At 37.9% G+C, this 26,992-nt stretch overlaps 1 protein-coding gene and 2 non-coding genes across 3 annotated transcripts; 2 read left to right on the top strand and 1 right to left on the bottom strand.

Annotated features, from left to right (window-relative positions):
* Positions 1–5,175: 5,175 nt before the first annotated feature.
* On the bottom strand, positions 5,176–6,646 carry LOC149612792 (uncharacterized). Its single transcript, XM_089858168.1, has 4 exons — positions 6,545–6,646; positions 6,197–6,370; positions 6,019–6,132; positions 5,176–5,940 (listed from the first exon to the last, which is right to left on the bottom strand). The coding sequence occupies exons 1-4, from the start codon at positions 6,644–6,646 to the stop codon at positions 5,176–5,178; spliced, it is 1,155 nt and encodes a 384-aa protein (XP_089714294.1).
* A 1,191-nt stretch (positions 6,647–7,837) lies between these two features.
* On the top strand, positions 7,838–7,910 carry TRNAT-UGU (transfer RNA threonine (anticodon UGU)). The gene has a single exon. It is a non-coding gene; the product is annotated as a tRNA-Thr (tRNA).
* Positions 7,911–9,794: 1,884 nt separating this feature from the next.
* Positions 9,795–9,867, top strand: TRNAT-UGU (transfer RNA threonine (anticodon UGU)). The gene has a single exon. It is a non-coding gene; the product is annotated as a tRNA-Thr (tRNA).
* The last annotated feature ends 17,125 nt before the right edge of the window (positions 9,868–26,992 follow it).

Here is a 26,992-nt window from a genome sequence, read left to right as displayed (position 1 = left end):
TTCGCGATCCTCGGGTTTTACCTCTACTTGCCAATAGCCTGAAGATAGATCAAGTGTAGTAAAGAGGTTCGCACCGCTTAAATAATCAAATGTTTCGCTTATTCGTGGTAACGGGTACGCGTCTCGTTTGGTTATATCGTTCAAGCCTCTATAATCGACGCAGAATCTCCACGATCCGTCTTTTTTCTTAACAATCACGATCGGTGCTGCTAAAGGGCTACAACTTGGTGATACAATGTTATGGTTCAACATATTTTCAAGTTGCTTATCTACCATCTCTCGTTGTCCTTACGGTAAGCGGTACGGTTTTTTCCTTATCGGACTCTGATATCCAATGTTGATTCCATGTTGAACCATTTTTGTACATCCGATATCAAATTCGTTTTTTGAAAACACGTCTTCGTATTCTTTAATCAGGGTCAGCAGTTGTTGTTTTTCCTCTTCATTAATTTTACAGTCCCTTAAGTATACATCTTTCAGTACATCCGATGAGGCATCCGCTATAGACATGTTCGACGCAATCTTGTGATCTACGACTTGTTCAACGGTATCTAGGGTTCCAATTATGTAATTTTCCCGAAGCGCAATAGGTGCGAATCCAGTGTTCATTATGCGAATTGGCACCACAGAATTATCAGGTACAACCAGTGTTTTCCCAATCATCAACGAATTAGATGACTTAATTTCGCTAGTTGGCTCAACAACTCCACAACTAACACTCTGTTTGTTTTATATGTTGCGAGCCAATTGTGACGAGTCTTCCTTTGGTGACTACCTCATGTCTTGGTGGAACATTAATATCTTCGGCAAGGGCTATGCGGCATACTGTAGTCGAGTGGATAGACCGGTCCATTGGTACCCGAGTACGACCTATTTCAAACATTTTGTGTTTGAAGTGGAGTTGCACATCATTTTCATCCATGAAGTCACAACCTATGATGCAATCATTGACTAAGCCATCCGATACCACCAAATCCCAGATAACGTTTTCTTCGCCGATTCGTAGTTCAGCCCCGCACAAGCCCAGAATAGTAATGGCTTCCCCAGTGACAGTAAAAACCTTTTCAAATATTTCATCAGTCGGTTGAATTAGGTCCAAACCTAAGTCTTGCATCATCGTAGAGCTTATGATAGTAATCTAAGAACCGGAATCGACTAGAGCTCGTTACTTCTTGGCATTAATCTCCAATGGTATATGATACGTTATTCCCTTTTTTGCTTTCAGTTGGGCATTTCGAAATGGTCGCTTTGGTTCGGTTTGGTCTCTTGTTCCTCTGTTGTTTGAGTCGTCCGTCGCGAATCTGGTCTTGGCTCATATTCTCGTCGTCGTTGCTCAGCGTCCCGTCGCTCGTCAGATAATCGTTTGAAACAGGTTCTAGCGTAATGGCCGCTCCTTCCACAATAGTAGCAAGTTTCACGAGCAGGGGTAGCTTGCTGATAATAACCTTGGTAATCATTGTTAATACCCTCTCTCGCGCGTGTTAAGTTTTGAGGCTGTATATCATTCCTTGGTAGGTTTCTAGAGTACATGTCCAGTCTAAATTGACTTATCTCGTTAGTCAATTGAGACACCACATCTTTTAGCTTGCTGATTTCATTATTTCCAGCCCCAGATATACAATGTGGTCGGCTTTCAATCTTATCATACGTGTATATTGGTGCAAGCTTCTTTAAGTCCTGAAATGCTTGTAATAGTTTCGTGGTCGATAGAGCTTCCGCCATCGTACGTGGATTGGCTTTAAAAACTGCATCCTTGAGGCTTGGGTGTAAACCAAACAGGTATTGCTCTAAGATGAGGGCTTCGTAGGCTTCTTCGTGAATTCCAGGAATAGCGAGCACCACCAATCTTCTTAAATCTTGTGCATAATCGTCTAGATGCTCATTAGGCTCCTGCATACGCCCGCGGAATTCGGCCATAAAAACCCGTTGTCGTTCTGGTTGAACAAATGCTTCCTACAAAGAAGTTGTCAGATGGTCATACGTATTTTTATCATTTTGTGGTAAAAAATCTTATGTGTTGAACGCTCGTTTTGTAAGGAACGTAGGAAGAATACGCAAATTCTTGTCCTCGTCCCAGTCGCTAGCCAGTTCACAGACCTCAAAGTATTTGAGCCACAGGTTGAAGTCCCCTTCGCCATCATATTTTTCTGGAGAAGCGACGGTATGAGTTCGCAGAATGGGTACATTCTCATTGTTGTTGGCCATGATATGAGCACCGTTATTATTTTTTTTGTGATTCTTCTGAGAAAATGGGTCCGATACAGGGGTATCCCACCGCTGTCACCAAAATGTAATGTGGACGTAAGGAAACCAGCACTGTTTTCTTTTAGCGATCTTTAATTTTCTCTTATTTAAAATTCTCTCTAAGCCTAACACTGTTCTTGAAACTCTTTCTTTTTAAAAAACAACACACAAGCAAAAAACACGCGACCGTACTCAACGGTCAAAAATCTACTCTGAATCTTCTCGTGACCTCGCGCATATATCCATCACCTCTCTCACGTGTCCTCACTAATACAGCCTAAATTTTATTACATATTGTTACAGGACTATTGTTTTGGAAATGGTGGCAACGTGACCAAAAATTCACGAGACCTAATAGTACCGAGACCGTAAAATCACGAGACCAAATAGTACCGAGACCGAAAAATCACGGGACCAAATCGGTGAGACCAATTAGTCCAACGACTAAATCAGCGAGATCAAAATGGCCAGACCAATATGGCGAGACGAATTCAGCGAGACCATATTTTCCGGTTTCGAACAAATAAGCATAAACCCGGCACTCTTGGAAGCACAAACCGTTGAAATAAACTATTGACAAAACTTATCTTACTCCAACTACACCTTTTTGAGTTTCGACACTCCTCAATTACGAATTGTTAAGTGACAGTACTCCATCTACACTTTTTAAGATTTTTGAAAACAGTTGCCCGACAGGTTCTCTAGAAGTCATCACCGTCTTTGAATAGTTCTGTTTTCGGACGGTAAAGCTCTATTATACTTATTTATTATTCTTACTCAAGCGCTTTTAAGTTAGATTGGGGAATAATTACTGGAAAAGCAAAAGGTATGCTACTGTTCTAGATATTTTGTTAAATTACTAGGCCTCTATTTTTTTTGAGATTTTGGTGGGAGCCCTGTAGCAGGGTAGCCAGAACTCTATTGTTAGTTAGGTATGGGTCAGAAATCAAAAGAACATCAAGGTGATCTTCCAGGCAGGTTTGACGTAAGTGACCCGTGGCAGCAATGGCATGACCTATGTTAATTTGTGCAAAACGGATGGAGTTTAAGTTATTCATCATGATTAGTGTTAAAGGGAGATGAATTGTAAGTTCCGTAATCAATGTAAGATTTGCGAAGAGCGACTTCGCTATTGTAACAAGGGCATTTAATATCAATGCTGGAGTGAGTAGTAAGGTAGTTTGTTTTTCGGGTTGAGTTACTGATTGTACAGTTGCGACAACATTTTGCTTCGCTAGCGCAGTCTTTGTAATGATGTTCTTCTCCACATAGTGTGCAGTACTAGTACATTCTTTTTGCTAGCATGGCCAAGAAGACCACATTGGAAGCATTTAGGTTCATTAATATATTGTCGTACAGGATTGTTAGTCCAGCCAACGTGGATCTTGCCAAGTTTTAATAGTACTGTGAAGGCGCACATTCAACCTCCCAATTGTTTGTGTTGGATCGACCATTCAAAGGATAGCAGAGCCGCAAGTCATCAACCGGGAAAGGTAAGTTATTCTGCGAGTGAATGGTACTTAACAAATTTTCTTTTTCCAGGGTTTGGTCAACACCGAGGATAAGAATTTTTGTGCGGTTTTTGGTAGGGCTTTTAAGTTTAACCTTTGTGTTTAGTTGGTCACAGTTAGGGACGAAGTGCTTAAGAACATTGGCCCCATTGGCATTTGTACAACGGAGAACTACACCATTTTGCTTACACGTGCGGACATTAGTTATTCCAATTTCGAGACAGGATGGGCTGATATGTTTTTGGAGTTGATCTTTTAATTGTTCAGATGTAGTTTTGTCGTCTGTGGGGTAAACAATTACTACGGACGCTGGATCGGGAACAGCGGGAACTTTTTGCATCTTCCGAGAAGGTTTGGCAAGTTGGGATGTAGCCTGCGATTTAATCGCAATTTCTGAAGATGAACCTCCTAAAACAGCAGAGTAGAACGGTGCTGATGGGCCCAAAGCTCTAGGGCTGGGAGGAACTTGGGGAAGTTTCGCAAAGTAATTATTTTGCTGCTCTTGTAAAGTGGAGACTTGGGAACGGAGTAAAGTAACCTGACTATCAAGGCGAGCATGAGTAAGCTGTTGGGCGACTACAAGATCGTGGAATTTGAGGACAACATTGCGAACTTTAACACTGTCGCCAATCGTAAAGCGGGAATTAGGTTGAGTGAGAATTTCGTCAAGTTCAGTAAATAGTTCTTGGTTAGAGGCCTCCATTAAAATATCAGCATCTTCAGAATAATCATTAAGAGCAGAATATGAATTATGTAATTCAATCTGTTCAGCTACAGTAGAGGTGGATTTAGAGCCTTTAAGAGAAGCCTCTTTCTTACTCTTTTGTCCGGTTGTTTTCTTATTAACTGTAGCCATCGTCAAAGTGTTTATAAAGAAAATCGCCTTACCCGACAGTAGCTGCCTCATTAAACGCCGCATGCAGCACGGTGTGGAACGGGACATTATTTATAGTTTTTATACCCCTGTTTCAAGCAACATGCTCATGCCAGGGGTTACGGTTCCTAATGACAGCACCATCGAGGTAATTACTAACGTGTTTTTTTGTTTGTTTTCCCTTTTTATACCACCGAGGTAAGTATAAGTTTTTTTTCTTCTTCCTATTAATTAAATCTTTTCGTTACTGGTTTTTCTTTAATTAATTGCCCATCTCAAATAGATCAAAGTGTTAGTGTACAAATTTCAATATGGCCTTTATGCATGGTGTAGCGCTAATGAGCACATCAGCAATGGTTTTGTACTTTCTCCTATCCAAATAACCCTCAGTCAGGGGGCATTCAAACAGATAATGGGTGACGTTGGCCTCATGGGCCTCACAGGAACAGTTAGGGGAGGGCAAAATACCCATCCGATGTAGATAGGCTGGGAATTTGCCTTGCCCCGTAAGTAGTTGTGACGTATAGTAATCTGGCTGCTCGTGTGTCAGAGAGACTGCATTATAAATGGCAAAGGTGTGTCGTCCTTTGTGGATGTTGTCCACCGCCTTTGCCAAATACCTTTAGACTCGTCCTGTAATAGTCGGTTAGTTGATGTTTTCGTTGGTGGAATGTTTATGGACGGAACAGCATTGGTAGTGGCTTCCTTGGCTAGGAAATCCGCCCGTTCGTTTCCCAGCGTGCCTTGGCACGCTTTCAGCCATGAAAGTGTGACGTCGCCTATGTCACGAAGGGCTATTTTAATGCTGTTAACTATGCGATCTTTATGGCTACGACTATGCAAAGCCATCAGAGAGGACAGACTGTCTGTATAAATTACTGCCGAGGCGACGGAATTAGTTATTAACCACTCAATGGCAATTTTAATTGCCAACTGTTCGTGGTGAAAAATATCAGTTAAATGGTCTATTTCGTTACCGTTTAGGTAGACTACAAAAGCAAGTCCTGAGCCAGTGGAGCTTTTCAAACCGTCCGTGAAGATTTCATATCCCTCTGAGGTTGGGGAGGCTTTAACATGTGGCTGCGAGAATCTATGAGCTGGGTGAATATCCCAGATGTCTAAAGGGTATTCATATTGGCCTCCGGAATGGGAAACCAAGCCATGCTTCGCTGATTCCCACAGGGTGTACGACCGGAAGAGTGCTGCCTCCTGGCTGGACACTAGATCAACAGGTATCGTCCCGCATATGATGGTTAGGGCGTCGTGGGAAACGGTTCTGTGTGCGCGTGAAACTCGTAGAAGGGCAATACGCTGAATGCGACGTAACAAGGTAATCATAGTCTTATAAGCCAGCTCCTACCACCAGGCTCCGGCACCATAGACAATCACTCGTTCGAGGGCGCCTTTGTAAGTTTGAAGTAAAGCTGCCCCGGACAGACCCCAGTTCGCTCTGGCAAATGTCGCCAGGTCATGGGTAAGTAACGTTATTCTCGTCTTGATCCACTTTAAATGTGGAATAAAATTTAAATGGCATAAGTGAGGGTTGTTGTCTTTGTTCAGAAATTACGGAGCGAAGCGTCGAGATCGTCTTGTCATTTTCCGACAAAAGGCCACGGAACCTGGCGGTTGCTTGATGTAAGGAGAAGATTTCGTCTTGCAATTCACCAAAACGTTCTCTTATATTACCGGCAAGGGCCTGGGATAGCTTTTTCTTAGGATCCAAAAGGAAGACTTCTAGCGCCTGCAAAATTTAACGAGCCTTAGAGAGCGATGCCTCTTCGTCAGAATGATGGAATGGGTCAGAATCAAAGTCCCCCTCAACAATAGCGTCACCCTCGTGCGCCAGGAGTGAGAAGGAATTGGAAAGTGGTTTAGAATTCTCAGCAGTAAAATTCTTCTGCAACGCCTACTTTACGGAGGACCGATTCTTAGTGGCAATGGCAGCCTCGTCATCAGAATTGATGGGAGAATTGTCTAAAGAACCCTTAGAACCCGAATTTGGCTGAAATGTGGCCATTGTAAAGTAAAAGGGGGGAAACCGGTCTTACCCGGCAGTAGCCGCCGAATTAACCCCCGCAACGGCACGGATGGACCTAGCCGGTAGAAGGCAAAAACCAGGCTCTTCGACTCCAGACAACATCCTGCTCTACCATTCCCTGGCCCTCCAACCCGCTGGGCGAACCATACCCCCGGTTAATTCCAGGTCCGGTGAGTCCACAGCGGGGATATCCACCCAGGTTCAGGTAGAACCGCCCGCCGCCCCAATCCAGGCGATCCTTAAAGGCCTAAGGGTTACCGGGTACGGGATCTAGCAAGGCAAGGCCGGAACTCGAAAGAACCGCCCCTTTCGTTGGACATGAGACACCCGCACTGCTACAACCTCTGGGCGCCACCAGTTGCCCCTCAACCGGCAGCATGCGCGCTGTGAGATCTCTGTCAGAAAGGACTTCGGATATCATCCAATCCTACCTCTCGTGTAACCTGCATTGCCCCCGCACAAAAGGCCAAAAACCAACCCCACGATGACCAACCGGCATGGGAAACCCTGCCGGCAACGCTCACCGTGCACCAAAACCACCAAAAGGTAAGTAAGGGAATGGAATGGTCACCTTGGACCGGTCAAAATCCTCCCCGCTCGCCAGCATAAACTAACGTCTGTTTGATATTAAGCTTAAAACCTTAAACAAAATATAGTCAGGGCTAGCCTAAAAGTTCACAAAGATGATCCCAGATTGTTAATACGCCTAAAAAGTGCCATCTTCAAAATATGTAGCCGGGGAAAAGAGAGCGTGATCGAGTGGGCTATGCTAGTGGTTGGAAGTCTCGGGGGTTGAGACAGGGATAATGGAGTTGAGATGGATTGAAAATCATGATGGGTGACCTGCGGCGCCGTATCTCTCCCAATGTACCTCGCGCACGCCCCTACCCTTCGGTAGGCGAATGCTAAGTGCTGCCGCGTAGCGCCATTTTATTTGTATGAGAACTAGCTTCTGTTTTGAAGACAGAGGGACCGCCCCTTACAATTTCGTCCAGTACGACCCTACCCAACCGCTGAGGATGCTGGGAGGACTATGGTGCCGTAGGTGGGGGTAAACAGGCAAGGCTATAGGTATGGGGGTTCCACTCCATTCCTCTCTCCTTCAAGGTTGGGACTCCAGGCATAGTTAAATTACTGAAATATTCAGCATTAATCTCACTACGGAACATGGGCTCCGTGGCTTAGTGGCTAAAGCGCCTGTCTTGTAAACAGGAGATCATGAGTTCGATTCTCGTCGGAGCCTCGTTGTTATGATACTTGAACTAGTTTTCTTAGCTATTTAATTTTGAAAAACTAAAAATAATAGTTGCTTGAGATATGCATATATGCAAACAATAAAGGCCCGTTCGCAAAGACGCTTTTAGCTCAAGCTGATTGCTGATTGAACAGAATGCAGTTCCCGCTTCCAATTAACTCGATAAGCGTCTGCTTTACGCCGTCAGCTTCAGCTTCCGCGAATTCGTTCACATAAACGCTGGTTTGGTCACGCTTATTCTTGAATCTAATCACTGGCGTCAAGAAACTAGAGGACGAACAAAGGGAGCACAGCCAAAACTTTTAAATTCCTTACATGAAAAATAGGATTTTAAGGAGAAAAACTGTGTTTTTATAGGCAAATATTGGAATAGAAATGCTTATATATAATATTATTTTCGCGGGCATTATGTGGAAAAATCTCATAAGAAAAAATGCTATGGTTTGAAAGGAGGAACGTAATTAAAATATAATTAAAAAAAATTAAGCAATCAAAGAAAACTCCGCAATTTCGGGATCTTGTCAAATTTGATCGCGATAAAAGAGCTAAATATTGATAAATTTGATTTCAAACCATAGGAAAACTTCAACAAAGTCAAAAATATCGGATATTTAGTACCTTTCATGTAATTATAGGATAATATAGGACATGATCAAAAATATAAGATTTGAATAGGAATTGTGAGAAGATGGAAACCGAGCTAAAGTTTTGCTTTTATAGTGAAAAAGGAAAAAAAAGCTAAACTAAAATTTTCAATTTGTTTCTCTCTCTGTTCATGTTTTAAAGCCTTTTCGGCTTCTTTTTATTTTAGAGAGTGAGACAAGTTACCCGCACAAGCACGAAAAGTTCGCTTCTGTGCGTTTTAGCAGACGAAAAAATAACGCTGATCAGCTATATATCTAGCAGCGATAGATCGAGGCTGACTCCGACAATCAGCCTCTGCTACCAGCGTACGCCCGTATGAAACCCGCCTAAGCTCTTTTGAGAACAGTCATGGTAGACGCCGAAAGCGAAGTCCGTCTACTCTCTCAGCAATCAGCTTGAGCTAAAAGCGCCTTTGTGAACGGGCCTTTTAAGGTAAAAGTGCAAATGAGTTAAATTACTGAAAATATCAGCATTATTCTCGCTTCACAACAAGGGCTCCGTGCCTTAGTGGTTAAAGCGCCTGTCTAGTAAACAGGAGTTCATGAGTTCGATTCTCGTCGAAGCCCCGTTGTTATGATACTTGAACTAGTTTTCGTAGCTGTTAAATTTTGAAAAACTAAAAATAATTGTTGCTTGAGATATGCATATATGCAAACATAAGTTTATAAGATATGTTCCATAAGTGTGTCACTCGTTAATGAGAGCTTGTCATGAAGTGACGTAGGTGAAACGTCATAGATTCTTGTAAAGCGACGCGTAGTGAGGCCTTGTCAAAGGCTTAGTACAGACTAAAGAGGAGGATGGACTGCAAAACCGAGTGTAGTCAATTCTCACGTCGTTCTTGGACTAGCTCTCATTAAGCCTCTAACATTACGAAGTATGGGTAGTGACATACTTATGGAACATATCTTATAAACTTATGATGCAAACAATAAGGTAAAAGTGCAAATGAGTTACATTACTGAAATATCTAGCTTTAATCTCGCTTCACAACAAGGGCTCCGTGGCTTAGTGGTTATAGCGCCTGTCTAGTTAACAGGAGAGCATGAGTTCGATTCTCGTCAAAGCCTCGTTGTTATGATACTTGAACTAGTTTTCGTAGCTATTAAATTTTGAAAAACTAGAAATAATAGGTGCTTGAGATATGCATATATGCAAACAATAAGGCAAAAGTGCAAATAAGTTAAATTACAGAAATATTTATCATTAATCTCGCTTCACAACAAGGGCTCCGTGGCTTAGTGGTTAAAGCGCCTGTCTTGTAAACAGGAGATCATGAGTTCGATTCTCGTCGGAGCCTTTTTGTTTTCATACTTGATCTAGTTTTCGTAGCTAATAAATTTTGAAAAACTAAAAATAATTGTTGCTTGAGATATGCATATATGCAAACAATAAGGTAAAAGTGCAAATGAGTTAATTTAGTTCAATTTCTGAAACATTCAGCATTAATCTCACTACGGAACATGGGCTCCGTGGCCTAGTGGTTAAAGCGCCTGTCTAGTTAACAGGAGATCATGAGCTCGATTCTCATCGAAGCCTCGTTGTTATGATACTTGAACTAGTTTTCGTAGCTATTAAATTTTGAAAAACCAAGGAGCCTATGGAACTAATCCATACGGACGTATACGGGCCAATGCCGACAGTGACACCTAGCGGTAATCGGTACATGGTAACATTCATCGATGACTACTCAAGATTTACACAGCTCTATTTGATGAAGACCAAGAACTCCGTTCTAACTGCATTCAAGGATTTCATTGCATCCGTAAGGACCAAATTCGGAAGATACCCGAAAGCTATTCGATCAGACAATGGTGGAGAATATATCAGCCATGAAATTGAAGATTATCTCGAGAAACTTGGCATCGAACACCAGTTGACCGTAACAGAACAGAGTTGCGGAACGCAAGAATCGATATTTGACGGAAATGGCCAAATGCATGCTGTTAGACGCACAGCTCGAGGACCGTTACTGGAGTGAAGCTGTCACGACCGCCGCCTATCTTCAAAATCGTCTGCCAACAAGAGCCATTGACGTAACACCTTATGAGCATTGGAGTGGTTCAAAGCCACATATTGGACACATCCGTGTATTCGAAAGTAAAGCCTATTCGTACATTCCCAAGGAGAAAAGAGTAAAATTCGAAGACAGCTTTTAAAGGAGTCTTGGTCGGATATGGCTTAGCAGCGAAGGCTATCGTATTCTCAATCCCGAGACTGCCAAAGTTCACTTCAGTCGTACTGTCACATTCGACGAAGGAACAAGAGATAACACCTGTGAAGAAAGCATCATATCAGAACCAGATGGGGGAAAAGAGACTAATACAGCTGACTCTTTGATCACGTCTCATCCCAAAAAAGGAAAAGTCATAATCATCATCTGATGGAGAACAAGAAACTAAAGAAACACCATCAGTTCCTATTCTTCCAAGGCGATCAGAAAGGGATAATAAGGGCATTCCACCAAAGAGATTCACGTACAAGGCAACGGTTCAATATCCTCGCGAACCAAGCTCATGGGAGGAACTCGCCGACTTAAATCCGAGAGAAAGGAAGAACTGGACAGATGCTGCTTAAGAAGAAATATCATCTTTACATGAAAGAGGAACCTGGGAGTTAAAAGACCTACCACCAAATCGGAAGGCCATTGGTTGACGTTAGGTTTTCAAAGCCAAACATGATCAAAATGGAGCACTCAGCAAATACAGTGTGGAAGAGATCAGAGCAACACCTACCTCTTCCACACTGTATAACGCTCGATTAGTCGCCAAAGGCTATTCTCAGAAGTTTGACGAAGATTTTGACGAGACGTTCGCACCTGTCGTGAAGTACGAGACCGTACGACTTCTATTCAGTATCGCCGCAGCCGAGAACTTTACGGTCAAACACTATGACGTTAAAACCGCATTCCTCCATGTAGACATAGTCCAGGACCATTATATGGAACAGCCTCCGGGTTTCCAACCTGGAAATGAAGAGAAGGTCTGCAAACTAAAGCGCAGCTTATACGGATTGAAGCAATCAGCAAGGGCCTGGAACGTCAAAGCCAATCAAATTCTACTTGATAAAGGATTCAATCGTAGCAATGCCGATCCAGGACTTTACTCGAACTTGGAACAAGACAGTACCTGGACGTATGTCCTACTATTCTGAGAGAGCGGTCGCTCTCTTAGATAAGACTTCATACTGCTCTTAATGTATAAGGAAGGTTTTTTGTTTGGATGTAGTTTTTTTGTATTGTATTAACTGTTTTGAAATAATTCCACAGAACTACAATTTGGGCCCTTAATATGTGGTTAAAATTTCAAAGAGATCCATTAATTAGTTTATTTTATAAAAAATAAAGTTGCTAAGGGTGGTTTTCATTTCCATAAAATTAATCACACCTTTTGATGAAAAACTGGAATTTTTCCCATAGAAATAACATGGGAAATTTTTCGAAAAAAACAAAATGGTGTCTCGTGACTTAGAAAAACTATACGTTGGTTAGTTTTGGGAACGGTCTTAAATTAAACTTTAAACCATAATCTAGGATCATTTATCTTGTTATTAAGAAAAATTAATTTTAAGTATGTTTAATTTTAAATTTTAAAAACTACCCCAATCTGCGATATTTTGGCATGGATACACTGTTTTATTAGTAAATATCAGCGCAACCAATATTGGCCTTTTTGTACGTATAGTTGCCTCATAATAATCCGATTGTTTATTCTTAATGCCTTTTGGTTGAAATGGCCTATTCTGAGAGAGCGGTAGCTCTCTTAGATAAGACTTCATACTGCTCTTAATGTATAAGGAAGGTTTTTTGTTTGGATGTAGTTTTTTTTGTATTGCATTAATTGTTCTGAATAAATTCCACAGAACTACAATTCGGGCCCTCAATATGTGGTTAAAATTTCAAAGAGATCCATTAATTAGTCTATTTTAAAAAAAATAAAGTTGCTAAGGGTGGTTTTCATTTCCATAAAATTAATCACACCTTTTGATGAAAAACAGGAATTTTTCCCATAGAAATAACATGGGAAATTTTTGGAAAAAAACAAATCGGTTACTCGTGATTTAGAAAAACGATACGTTGGTTAGTTTTGGGAACGATCTTAAATGAAACTTTACACTATAATCTAGGTCCATTTTTCTTGTTATTAAGAAAAATTAGTTTTAAGTATGTTTAATTTAAATTTTAAAAATTGCCCCAATCTGCGATATTTTAGCATTTATACACTGTTTTATTGGGAAATATCAGCGTGACCAATATTGGCCTTTTTTAACGTATAGTTGCCTCATAATAATCCGATTGTTTCTTCTTATTGCCTTTTGTTTGGAATGGCCTATCGATAGTGTGATAAGACGGTTTTAATATTGCCGCCGTGACGTTGATGCGGCCGCTGCGACGACTGGTAATTAAGGTAGATTACCGACGACTGGTCATTAGCCAGATTACCGACATGTGGGTGTTTGTAGGTACTTGTGGGTGCTTGTAGGTACTTGTGGGGGCTTGTAGGTACTTGTGGGGGCTTGTAGGTACTTGTGGGTGTTTGTAGGTACTTGTGGGTGTTTGTAGGTACTTGTGGGTGTTTGTAGGTACTTGTGGGTGTTTGTAGGTACTTGTGGGTGTTTGTAGGTACTTGTGGATGTTTGTAGGTACTTGTGGATGTTTGTAGGTACTTGTGGATGTTTGTAGGTACTTGTGGATGTTTGTAGGTACTTGTGGATGTTTGTAGGTACTTGTGGGTGTTTGTAGGTACTTGTGGGTGTTTGTAGGTACTTGTGGGTGTTTGTAGGTACTTGTGGGTGTTTGTAGGTACTTGTGGGTGTTTGTAGGTACTTGTGGGTGTTTGTAGGTACTTGTGGGTGTTTGTAGGTACTTGTGGGTGTTTGTAGGTACTTGTGGGTGTTTGTAGGTACTTGTGGGTGTTTGTAGGTACTTGTGGGTGTTTGTAGGTACTTGTGGGTGTTTGTAGGTACTTGTGGGTGTTTGTAGGTACTTGTGGGTGTTTGTAGGTACTTGTGGGTGTTTGTAGGTACTTGTGGGTGTTTGTAGGTACTTGTGGATGTTTGTAGGTACTTGTGGGTGTTTGTAGGTACTTGTGGGTGTTTGTAGGTACTTGTGGGTGTTTGTAGGTACTTGTGGGTGTTTATAGGTACTTGTGGGTGTTTGTAGGTACTTGTGGGTGTTTGTAGGTACTTGTGGATGTTTGTAGGTACTTGTGGGTGTTTGTAGGTACTTGTGGGTGCTTGTAGGTACTTGTGGGTGCTTGTAGGTACTTGTGGGTGCTTGTAGGTACTTGTGGGTGCTTGTAGGTACTTGTGGGTGCTTGTAGGTACTTGTGGGTGTTTGTGGGTGTTTGTGGGTGTTTGTAGGTGTTTGTGGGTGTTTGTAGGTGTTTGTGGGTGTTTGTGGGTGCTTGCCCCGGGTGCTTGTGGGTACTTACCCAAACTTTTAATGATTTAAGTTTTTTTTTGAAGTATCATTATAAATAAATGTCTGATTGAGCTAAAGTTATGGTCCCCTTTATAATTATATATATTTCTGCTTAGTGCAGATTTTGAAAATGTAAAACAGTTTCTTAACATCCTTAATTAAAATGAAGACTGAAGGAACAGATATTAATCAAAAATGTCTTGATTAGAATCAAGACCTAAAAAGTTTCGATAAGACTGTTGTTATCACGTGACTGAAGGAGCAGATATTTTCTTTTTAATTGAAACTTAAAGGCATGCATAAGAAAAAATAACGTTCCATTACCGTTTTCCGTTGAAATAAATTATTTTACTGGTAATCAATTTCAAAAATTTACTTATCTCGGCTTTTCGACCACAATTCCATTCCCCGAAAACATTTTATCATTACATTAAAACTTTTGGGAGATAACTTGTCAAAATAAGCTATAAAACAATAAAAAACTGTAATAGCGGTCTGTTTAGCCATGACAACAACCTATTAAAAAGTTACAAGCACTATATCACCCTTTAGAGACTAACAGGACCTGAGCAAACTATAGCTTAACCTGCTACTAGTACGACCAGGGAGAATTGATATAAAATGGAGTTGAAATTTCATCATGTGCGACCTGCGGCCCTGAAACTCTCCCATAGTTTGTAGTAGTGTGAGAACATAATTTTTTCGTTGTTATCTGCTAAAATCAATCTTTCTAGGTAGTGCCGCCTCCTCACTTGAATTTTTCATGATATATTGAGGTTTTAACGAACAAAATTCTAGATTAGTATTTTCGCTACCATGTCCCTCTGCTAACTTGAAGCAAACTTTCCTCCCTTTTTGCTGCTCATTACCGGTGCCATTTCCTTGACTTTCTGCTCATTATAGATACTATCATGAGTTTATTTACTTCAAACCAAAATATAAAAAAATGGATTCTTTTTCCTTTTGTGCTACTTAGAATTTAATAATGTATATAACGTTTTGCCGTGCCATATCAAATACTCTCTAACCATTGTTAGAAACTAGAGAGAGAAATTGGGCATGCCCTGAACTATGAGAAAGAACAATACGACGGTTGACTAAAGTACACTTGATATATTACATCATTTTGCAAAACCGCGATTAAAAATCTTACTGTCCCTATTGAATTTGGAGCCATTGGTTTTAGAATAATTAAAATGTTCCACTGCGAAGTGTGCCGGTCACGAATGGTTATGTAACGTCTTTAGGAACCTTTTAAAACGCAAAACCATACACGTACTCTCCCAAAAGTAATTAATGTAATGATAAAATGTTTTCGGGGAATGGAATTGTGGTCGAAAAGCCGAGATAAGTAAATTTTTGAAATTGATTACCAGTAAAATAATTTATTTCAACGGAAAACGGTAATGGAACGTTGTTTTTTCTTAAGCATGCCTTTAAGTTTCAATTAAAAAGAAAATATCTGCTCCTTCAGTCACGTGATAACAACAGTCTTATCGAAACTTTTTAGGTCTTGATTCTAATCAAGACATTTTTGATTAATCGATAGTAAGATAAGACTGCTTTAATAGCTCTTTTCCCCTTTTTCACCCCGTTTGTGGCCGCAATATTTTTAAGGTGAAAAAATTTGAGGGTGGGTCCTTTTTCGTTGTCATTTTCATATTTTTTGAGGATTTGCTCATGGATGGATTTTAAATAAAATATAAAGTAGGTTTCAAGCTTTAATATAAGCCTAATTTCATAATTTTCCACCTTTTTATTGGCCCACAATCTATTTCTAAACTTGGCACTTTTTTTAAGGCGGTGAAACCCGTCAAATTGCGCTAAGCCTTGGTCGCTTCAGCCCGGAAAACAGCTGTAGTGAGAAATATTATTTTCTAAAAATGTATGCGGTCAGTGTGTTGTTTTTGCCTTTTAATGCTTCTAATCGTGGTGCGCGTCGAGGTTTACGAAAGGAATTTGGCGGCGCCAGTTAAGCAAAATGGTATTAGGCCTTGCCAAAAGTTGACTGAGCTATAGTGAGCCTTCGTCAGATTGAAAGAGATATCTACTTATATTCAATGTATTATGCTATGATTTTATGCTACCTTATTGGTCTCGTAATCATAGGTAACAGTAGCGCTAGTTAATTCAGGATACCGTTATCTAATTTACTCAAATCAGGGTAAATATGGTAATAAAGAATAACACTGTCACTTAAATGTACAGTTTTTACAACGTAGTCGTGTTCTTTAGTACATACGGGCTTTTATCCGTTACCGCTAATTCGATCTCTCCATTGTACTAAATAAAAAATTACATTTCTACCCAAAGGATTAAAATCTTTAATTATGTAATGCTTTGTGAAAGACCACGCTTACTAAGGAAGATATACACATATTCCTCACCAACGTAACATCTTTTTTTACCTTGTAAACTATTAAACACAAGAAAAAGCACAGCCGTTAACGGTGATTTTCAAAGGAAAGTAATGACAGCACACCTTATTTTCTTTACTAATAGTCAACATTCATTGTAATTTTAACACATTTAACAAGTTATATCATTATCAAGTTGTGGTTAAATGAATGTAACGGTTGATGGATGAGGCTCAGTTTGGTACGATGCCACTTTACACTTGCCAACCAACAAACAAAGGTTTCTAACTAAATAGACTATTGTGAGTAAATCAAAAATAGTATATTATTTCCTAGCATGCTGCAAGTATTTTTCTTTTATTTCAAAATAAATTACTTGCATCAGTTTGGGGGCGATAATTCTTCGTAGGTGTAAACAATAGTTTTCTGAGCATCGAGTAATAGGATGCTTGAATCAGTATTTAATGCCCAATATTGTTATTAGGAGAAGTAATATAAGAAACCTCCCTACGGGAGGGAGGTTTCTTATATTACTTTTGTTATTAGGTAAAAGTTAAATAATAATTGAATTATTTGCATGTCCATAACTCAGTTTAAAAAAACATTGTTTCTTATGTTGTAAAATTATTGATTTGCAGAAATGGAGTTTATTTTGCTGAGGTTAGCAGGGTAGTAAATTCCACCCCTAGACTACGGGAGCATCTAATGGCGCTTTTTTAATCTAAACCCCACCAGATATTTGCTTTTCAATCTGAGAAAAATTAATTATGTTAGGAAGGAAATGATTAACGCAAGTTCATAAAAAAATTATAATTGTTTAATAAATAATATCGGAAGAATATAATACTTTTATTTTTTAAGCAGATTAGCTGTTTTTAGTTTAAGTAGGTTAGTTGTTTTTAGTTTAAGCAGATTAGTTGTTTTTAGTTTAAGCAGATTAGTTGTTTTTAGTTTGGGCCTAAAAAGGTCAGGGAAAAACTAAAAAAAGGTCATTTGGTTCTGAAATTTCCGTGGCAACCCTGTTAAGTAAAAATTCCAATTAAATGGAAATTAAAAACACCCAAACATATTGACATTATGGAATGCTAGTAAATACTAAAGGAAAGTGTTAGAAATTAGAAGATAGGAAACTTCAACATTGGCATCTTTACACTTTTTAAGGATTAACAAATATTCAAAGGACTTATAATTTTAAAAGTCAAGCCAGGTGTTTGTTTGTTTTATTTTATTTTGCTTTGTTTGGAAACATTGGGTATAATGTGAGAAAAGAGTAATAAAAAAGTGTAAAATTTCAATTTTTATGAATTGATTATTTAATTTATTTTAGACATGTGATGTAAAAGAATGATTATAAAAATTAATGAAGAAGTTTAAACAAAATTGATGTTCTTAATATTGATAAACGCACTTTTGCTGGCTATTTTTATGCAATAAAACTTAAGCCCTATTCTTGCTCTATTGATAAAAAACTCCCAACTTCTACAATAATTATTAAAAATACGATTCAAGTTCAAAAACAAAAATGTTAATTGGAACACAGGAAAGTAATTGATCATATTAATAGAAAAACTGTCAAAACTTGGTTTAGTCTCAGTTAAATTTTTAAAAATTTATTTAAATTTAGAAAGGATGATGTCTAACACATTTAAAGTTAATTCTATTTTTCCAGTGTCACAATTTAATATAAGGTTATATTTTAATGATACTTACAATAATTGTTAAACTGGAATTGTCTCCATTTTTTGGACTACCACTTCTTTAAGTTGTGTTTGATCTTTTTCTTTTTCAACCACAATTGTTTCATCTTCTTCAGGCCCCTGTTTTTCTTCCCCTTCAGGAGCCTTTTTTTCCTACCCCCTCACGCCCTTTTTTATAAAATATCAAAATTATGAAATATTGTCTTATGATTGTGGCTGATCTATTCAAATGTTAATTAAATGTTGCATTTCAAGTTGATCAAATATCTAATTTAAGCATTATTTGGGTATTAGATTTATGACCGTGAAATTTATCATTTTCAAGTCTAGAATAGAGATTTTAAATTAAAGGCATACTATTATAAGATATACACTTTTTATAAAGGTACATGGAGCTAAAACTATCTTTGTCAAGCTTTTTGGGTCAGTCAACCAGTCTGGGAAATAGTGCACTTCCTCTGGTCCAAAACCAGTTTATTAATAGCTTGAACTAGTTTAAAGTAGGGGTTACTGGTCCTTGGGACCAGTTTATTTTTTGCAAATCTACAGGAGAGCAAATGGTGGGAGCATTTTATAGGAATTATATTACCTTTGGGGATCCTGCAATATTAATAAAGTCAACTTGGCTGACTATTTTTATGCAAAAAAAGAAAAAACTTATGCCTAATTTTTCTGTATTGGAAAAGAACTCCTATTTTTTTTTATTCTATAAACTAGTGTCCCTAGGGATAGGAGTAGACTAAATCCATCCCTGTGGGCCGTCTTTTATAAGTGCCAAGCTCAGAATAACCTAGAATAGTTAGCAAAAATGCCCATCTCTGTCTAAAAGGTTAGTAATATACATGTTTGTTTGTTTTTTTTAAAGATAGGAAATAATATTAAAAAATCGGCGACTTCAAAAAATACAACCTATTAGCATTAGCTAACAAAAAATTTGGGGCAAATTTATTGTACCTTTTTAGGTTTGGGCAATCCCGGGCCAGGTGACCTGGCTTACGGCATTCATAACAGGTCCTTTCATAAGGTTTACCATTCTTCGCGCCTCTCCATAAGGGTCCACCGCGACCGCGACGCCCACCTCGTCCTCGACCGCGACCTCCGTCAATCACGTTAAGAGTAACTTTACCATGAAAATGGGCTCCCTTCAAAGCTTCCATTTTGCTAAGCCTAGGCCAGTTAGCAAGAAATTTCATTAACTCAATAAATTACCGTGAATTAATTTGCAAACACTCTGCTTTTAAACTAGGCAATAAATCAAACTATTGTGTTTTCAAATATATGCCTTTCCTTAAAAAATATATGTAAAATTATAAATTTTTCATAAAACTTGGCATAAAACTTACGTGATTTCTTGTTACTGCCAAATGAAATTTGAATTTGACGTTTGACAGTTAAACTTATAACACGGCCAACTTGGGTGAAGTTATTTTCCTAACATCCTAATACAAGTTGGCCGTCCCTAAACCTATACAAAATTTTGCTAAATTTAAGCAGGGTTGCCAACCAAACATTTTCCCGTCCGATCTTTAATTTAAGACCTGGGGTAATTTGCTTTGCGACACATAATAATAATATTTATTTCGTAACCCAAAGCCACCGGCAACTTAGTATCATTTTCCTTTCTGATTAAACTGGGAAAGGTTTATAAGGTAAATAATAACTATTAACTCATTTCTTTTTACATTTTAACTTAAATCTTTTATTTCGTTTTCATATCAATTTCCTTATTATATCTATAAACCTACCTTAAGCATACTTTTTTCAATTCCTTTTAAGTTTATGTTCTCTTTGTTTAAGTGTATTTTTTCAAACTTTTCTACGTTATTAAAATCTACTTTTGCTTTGAACTACATATTTTTACCTCTCCGAGTGACGTATGTCACGCAGAGGTATTACAATCAACGTGTGTGTCTGTGTATGTGGGTGGGGGTGCGTCTGCATACGATTGACAAGTGGGGATTCTGACAATCTTTTCACCCACATAGTGGGGACCCGACTTACATGTGGGGACATTTTAAAGTCCTCACATGTAAGTAATTAGATAAATGATATAATTAGACTAATTAGAGCCCAAATTAATTTTTTTGAAAAAGTCCCCACTTGTAAGGTACTTGGGTTTTTCACATTACAAGTGGAGACCATGGAAATTAACACATATCCGAGAGATGTCGCCAGAGGTTTTCACACACCCGGGTACCCAGTTGTACGAAATGAGGACCATATGGTCTCTTCGGCGTACATGTGGGGGCTCAAAAATGGGTTTTCATTACAATAAGCACAGATAGATGTCGCTACTTTAGAAATAAAAAATATTCATTATTCAGCTATAACAATATAAAATCTTGTATCTCACAGACCGAACGGTGATTTTTTCATAATTTTATTACACTTGACGTACGAAAACTACTTTTCCTAATTCTTTAGGCGTCATTAAATTAACTTCGTTTAAAACATTAAATCGATTAAAAAACTGTATGTCCCCAGATGTACATTAAAAAGACGGCCAAGTTCCCCACATTTTAAAATGGAACCAAAGTTACATATAATGTAAATTTCATCATAATTATCAATATTTTAATTAAAAAAGTGAATTAAAATGAATTTTGAAAACATATATTTTAGGGACCCCACTTGTCCGTTGAAATGACAGCGAAGGTCCCCACTTGTAAAATTTTCGAGTTGTAAAAAATATATTCAAATACTTGAAGGAAACATAAAGATCCTATTTCGTAAATTTCATCATAATAATCAGTATTTTTATTACAAAAGTATAATATACATGTAATTAGAAAATGTGTGTATAAAAGACCCCACTTGTCTGTTGAAATGACAGCGAAGGTCCCCACTTGTAAATTTATCAAGTGTGAAAAATTATCTTCAAATACTTGACACTAATTCAAAATCTAAAAATTTATACACAAATGTCCCCAGATATAAGGTAGGAAGACGGTTTAGGTCCCGACTTGTAAACCTGAAATTAGCTCAAAACTTAAGTGTTAAGCTAATAATAGGACTGATTACTTAAATTTCATTCTGATAATCAATATTTTAGTTATAAAATTAAAATATACATGAAATTTGAAAATATGTGTTTAAAAGACCCCACTTGTCTGTTAAAATGACAGTGAAGGTCCCCACTTGTAAATTTATCGAGTGTGAAAAATGAAATTGAAATACTTGATGGAACCATATAGGCTTTGACACTAATTCAAAACCTAATAATTTATACACAAATGTCCCCAGATATAAGGTAGGAAGTCGGTTAAGGTCCCCACTTGTAAACCTGAAATTAGCTCAACACTTAAGTGTTAAGCTAGAAATAGGCCAAATACCAAAATTTCATTATAATAATCAATATTTTAACTATGAAATTAGATAAAGTGTGTTTAATAGACCCCACTCGTCTGTTGAAATACCTAAAACAATCGTATAGGGTTTGACACAAATTCAAAATCTAAGTGTTTGATAAGAATTCTCCCCAAATATATTGGGAGGAATTAATAGATTTCATCTGCTTGGAATCTTAAACAGCCGTGTTCTGGGTCTTTCTGCGTCAATTAATGGGGGCAGGTGAAGAAGTCGTCACTCGTGACGTCATGCATAATGTATATTGACATTAACCTGATATTGACATGGCTAGAATCCTACTCTGAGATTCCCTATTAGCACCGAACCCTAATGTAAACAAATTCACTTTGCGTGTGCTGAACGATTAAACCTTGGGTTGTATATACTTTTTAAGTTTTAATTTATGGAGTTTAAGTTGAGGTTCGTCTTAAGTCAATGCCTAACTTTCTCTTTAAGCTCGATTTTCACCATTCTTAATATTTTTATTTTTTGGTTTTAATGGCTAAACATTTGTTGATAACAGAAGAAGTTTTTTGTGTAAGAGTATGAGTTATTAAGTCTTTGCGAGAGGAGGATTTATTTTGTTGTTTGATAGATTAGATTCATTTTTTCCTGTGGTTTTATTGATTTGAATGGCGAGGAAGGTTTTTTGTAAATAAATTTTTAAACCGTTCGATGGCAACTTATTATGATTATTCGATATATACTCTGTTCCAGCATTGGTTTTCAGCACTAGCCAAAGTAGGTCTCTATGTAACGACGAACAAATATTTTTTTCAGTATAGATAGTTTTCACACATGGAGAATTCATACCATTTACACCAGGAGACCGGGCTATCTGGCGGACAAAAACCCGTCTGCTTTTGTCCTCCAGATAGCCCGTCTTCCTCGTTTAAATGGTATGAATCCTCCATGTGTGAAAACTATCTATACAGAATATCGCGTTTTAAAATCCTAAATATCAGTATTGCTTTCTTCTGTTGGCAGTACGCAAAAACCTACCTCACATAGAGACCTAGCATTGCGCGTACTGGCAACCGAAGCTGGAACAGTGTATATTTCGCATCAGCTGCCGTCGGAGATAAGGAGTAGAGCGAGGGGTCGGACGTTTTGGATAAAATGTACACTTTGATTTCTTCGGGTATCGTTTGATTTAGTCGGATTTTGATTCATTTCAAGATTCGATAAAATCCCACGGATTTTGCTAGATTTTCCCCGTGAATGCCACGGATTTTGAGATATTTCCTGTGATTTCCATGGATTCTGAGACTTTTTCTTGGATTTCGTGAATTTTGTAAAGGACTTCGCGAATTCTTTACTGATTTTGTGATTTATTTACTAATTTTTTCATTCTGTTATTTCGTTACCGATTTTGTGATTTCGTTATTTCGTTACTGATTTTGTGATTTCGTTATTTCGTTACTGATTTCGGTTTTCTTGTGAGATTTCGAAATCAGCGAAATAAGTTTGAATTGTTGCCGGATTTGTGATTTTGTTATTGTTTTCGGATTTGTTAAGTTGGATTTCTTGAATGGCCGACCCCTCGTCGTCGACTATCCTATAGCAGGAAAACAATTTGTCTCACGTGTTTATGATTTCCCAACAAAACGAGAGGAGAGAGTCTTGTCTGGTTGTCATCCATTATGACAGTGCAGAGAATGTAGGGGAGAATTATGCACCTTCATTTTTGTTCTGCCAACTACTGTAGGTTCTTTACATGTACATGAAGGAAACAGATGGAAATCGGGTTTGGGGTAGGAGGGGTGTTCAAAGACTGGAAAAAAAGGAGACAGAAGTAGATTACCGTGGCGCGAAAACTTTATTTTTGAATTTCGGCTCTAATTTCCAGAACTCTTACGGTTGAAATGTATTTATTATTATCTGGGAGAGTTTCTTATTGTGTTTGATAACGCTAAATATGATTAAAATTATATTAACGGCTTGTTGAAAATAAAATTTAACATAGAGTCGTAGCTTTATTTAAGTTCATTTACTTCTGACGAGAAAATCTACGTGATGAATTGTAGGCGGATTTATATATAATGATAATTCATGAAAGGGTAAAATAGTTCCTATAACAGAGACAGATAGCATCACTTGACGTGGGGCCTTTGGGACTTGGGCTTTTATTTTTAAAAGTGGACAAGCAAATTTCCTCTTCGGTTCTCTTTGGGTTTCTCAACCGAAGGTTTACGAATAATTAAACACGTGGACGTGGTCACGTGGTACGCTGCAGGCTTGTGTTATGTGATTTTAGAGTCGCGTACAAGCAAAGTGTCTCTCTGTTGAGAAGAAGAATTAATTGTTGCAACTAATTGGAAGAATTATGGGTTTAATATAGCTTCTGGAAGGCTTCTGGTCTGTTCGCATGTATTTTGGAATTCCCTCGCAATATGTTAATTTTGGACTAATTACACAAATTTAACATAATCCTGATTAAATAAATAGTCGTTTAAATGAAAACTGGTTCCAAGGTTAATTATAGCAGACATTTGTGAGATATCAAGGTTAGATTTATTACTTTAGGATCGCGAATCATTCTCAAATGAGAAAACCATAAGGATGCCAGCTAATCCACCTTATTCCCTATCGTCGGAAGTTGGGGCTATCTCGGGAGTCGTAGAGAGGATTAACGGGAAGAAAATCAAGAAATCCGTCTGTCGTATGCTAGAGTAGCAGCCGTCAGATGAATTTCTTCCCGTACCTCTCCTCCACGAATCCCGAGATAAGACTATGTTCTGGCGATAGGGAATAAGGTGGATCATAAGTTAAGAAGATATGTTCCATAAGTATGAAACTTATGCTAGAGACTTACTTAGAGCTACTCGGTTTTTCAGTCCATCTTCCTATTTAGTCTTTGTTAAGCCTTTTACAGAATCTATGACGTTTTTCCAGCGTCACTTCAAGACAAACTCTCAGTTACCGGTGACAAACTTATGGAACATATCTTATGACCTCATGGTGGATTGAAAATACTAGTAAGTAATAATTCGTATTCATAATAAATTAGGCAAATTCAATCGTTTAAATAGTTTTAAAAGCCATAATTAATTACTCGAGACTCAATCGCCACTCAGTGCCTAGAGATGGAAAGTTCAAACAGAGAGCTTCGAACGGTATGAGTCGTAGGATTTTAAAGGATTGTAATAAATGCTGGCGCGATTTATCTATTATCTGGAAGGTCTAGAAGTACAGTTCTAAATGAATAGACAAAAAGGTTAGAAACACATTGTTTCAATCGTATTAGAGAGTGTAATTTAAATATTGTTCAAATTACAAGGGAGGTTAATTAAAGGAACTTAGTCAATTTTAAAGCCAAATATTAAGTGGTTAAAATTATTTTCTTTTCAAGCCATTTTTTATTTTGAAATGTCGATAAATTTAGGAATGAAAACACCGTTATAAAGAAATTTGTTATAAATAAGTAACACAACGTTATTAAAATACAATTCCGAACCAATTCTTCTCGAATTTCTTGGCAATATCATTCGTATTTAGCTTCTTTAAAATCTTTAGTCTTAATTTGATCTGTTCTAGCATCACAGAATTAATAAAGGTTTCTTTTATGGGGCTGTAATAACAAAACGCTTCAATAGTAGGAAAATTTCAGCGCAATCGCTCTTGTGAAAACTGTTTGCATATTTCAAAATCACAAAAAAATCCGAATACTTCTAATATGTTAATTTCTTGCCTAGCTATGCTATTAAGCTGGCAACTAAATAATTACAATTAGCAGTTAGAGAAATGTTTTAAACTAATTAATTAGCCAATTAGTAATTTGACATATAAACTAATTCAATTCAATAAGAAATTAGTCATTTATTTTTAAACTAATTAATTTCATTTACAAATTTCTAATTAATTACCTGTATAATTAAGGTCAAAAAATTAACTGTAAGTAAAAAATAACACCATGAAAGTTCCCATGGACTTCCTACTCCGCCTTTGGTTATGCATTTATTGTTTTCGATAAACGGGTATGAAAGCCTAACATGTATTATTCTCGAGAAATGAGAAATGCCTCGAAACTTCCATCATGCTAAATTTAGTTTCATTTCATCATTTTCTTGCCACTGTTCCTAAAACGGGCTCCGGAGTTTTAAATCCATGCGCACTGCTATTATTTCAAGAGGGAAAAATCATGATCGAAATACGGGAGTTACGATTTACGAAAGAGTCATAGTTTTCACTGTGAAACGGAGATATATTAAACAGTGGGTGGGTTAACAATTTTGTTCCCCCCTCACTACTGGTAGTGGGACGCATTCTCTCCCGTTTAGATGAAACTCGATTTTTGCTTTCGCTGTCTATAGACTGCGGAAGCATTGCAATTACCCCTTGCGGCTGGGCGTCTTCTCCCCCCCCCTTCTCCCCCCAATTTTTTGGTGTAACCTGAGAGAATCCATCATAAATAAAGTTACTTTCAATTCAAATTTCCCGCTAGAAATATGAATTCCAGTGACATCTATACTCTATGCAATGTACTTTACTTTATTTATTTATGAAATTATTTTCCTCCTCGACCGGGTTTCGATCCCGCGCCATCGCACAGAGCTTTTACTCCACGGATTGACGCCTTTACGCTCTAGGCCGTCTCGTCTTATTAACAAGCTCGAGTTATGTTGCTTAAACCTAACATCTCTCTCACGTCGGCGGCCGGCGCGTTCCTCTCACGTCTTGCTTAGTTGGGGCAGGGAGGAGGGAAATTTGTACGAGGCGGCGAGTCACGCGTTTCCATGGTTGCGCGACTATACAACTATACATGCCGAGAATTGAAATCTCTTGGCGGGAAATTCGCGAATGGTAGATAGGCAGTTTAAAACGGGTAGCGCTACAATTATAAAATACGTCGCGTTTTTAGCAATAGAAGGTTTACAAAATTATTTTAGGAATTGTACTCGTCAGAAAGTCTGAAATATAGTAAAAAGTAAACACATTTTTAAAGTAAGAGATATTTGATTTGTAAACCAAAAGAAATTAATACCGTAGTCTCTAGAGAGTGTATCAGGGAAACTTCTGTAACTTAGCAAGTTTATGATATTACCATCTATGTAAGTGTTTATATTTTAAGTTTATTAAATTAACTTGCAAGTGCTTCCAGATAGACACATTTTTGGGGTTAACTATACCTGTACATTTAATTTGGGTGTTGGGATTAGATAAGCTAAAGCCTAGCTAAAACTTTCTTTTTCTCTTTAAGCACGTTACAGTTTTGGACAAACAAAAATGATAATTTGATGTTTAATTTGAAGTATTGGCAATCGTAATAAAATCTTTCTATTAAAGTTTGAATACTCAAATAATACTAATAATAAATTTTACCAAGCACAAGCACTTTCTAAGGTTCTTTTCACTTTTAAGTAACAAGTTTGGACAAAGAAAAATTATCATTTCAAGTTTAAATTTGCCTATAAACGTTAATGATATATCAATATCGTCATCCCATTCTTAAATGCAACAGTTATGAACCAAATTTAAAAATTTGCTCAAACCATCTTCAAATCTACTTCCTTGCAGAGCAGAGTGCAGACGCTTTTCTATGCCTACAGGCTACCGGGCAGTACCGGCGTTGCCCTATTGTAGCGTCATCTACGTACACAC

The sequence above is a fragment of the Phalangium opilio genome, unplaced genomic scaffold (genome assembly GCF_054372755.1).
Source record: "Phalangium opilio isolate 3A_F unplaced genomic scaffold, DU_Popi_V2 ptg000231l_1, whole genome shotgun sequence".
Taxonomy (NCBI): Eukaryota; Metazoa; Arthropoda; class Arachnida; order Opiliones; family Phalangiidae; genus Phalangium; species Phalangium opilio.
Note: the sequence above shows the minus strand (reverse complement) of the source record. Positions and strands in the feature narration are given on the sequence as shown.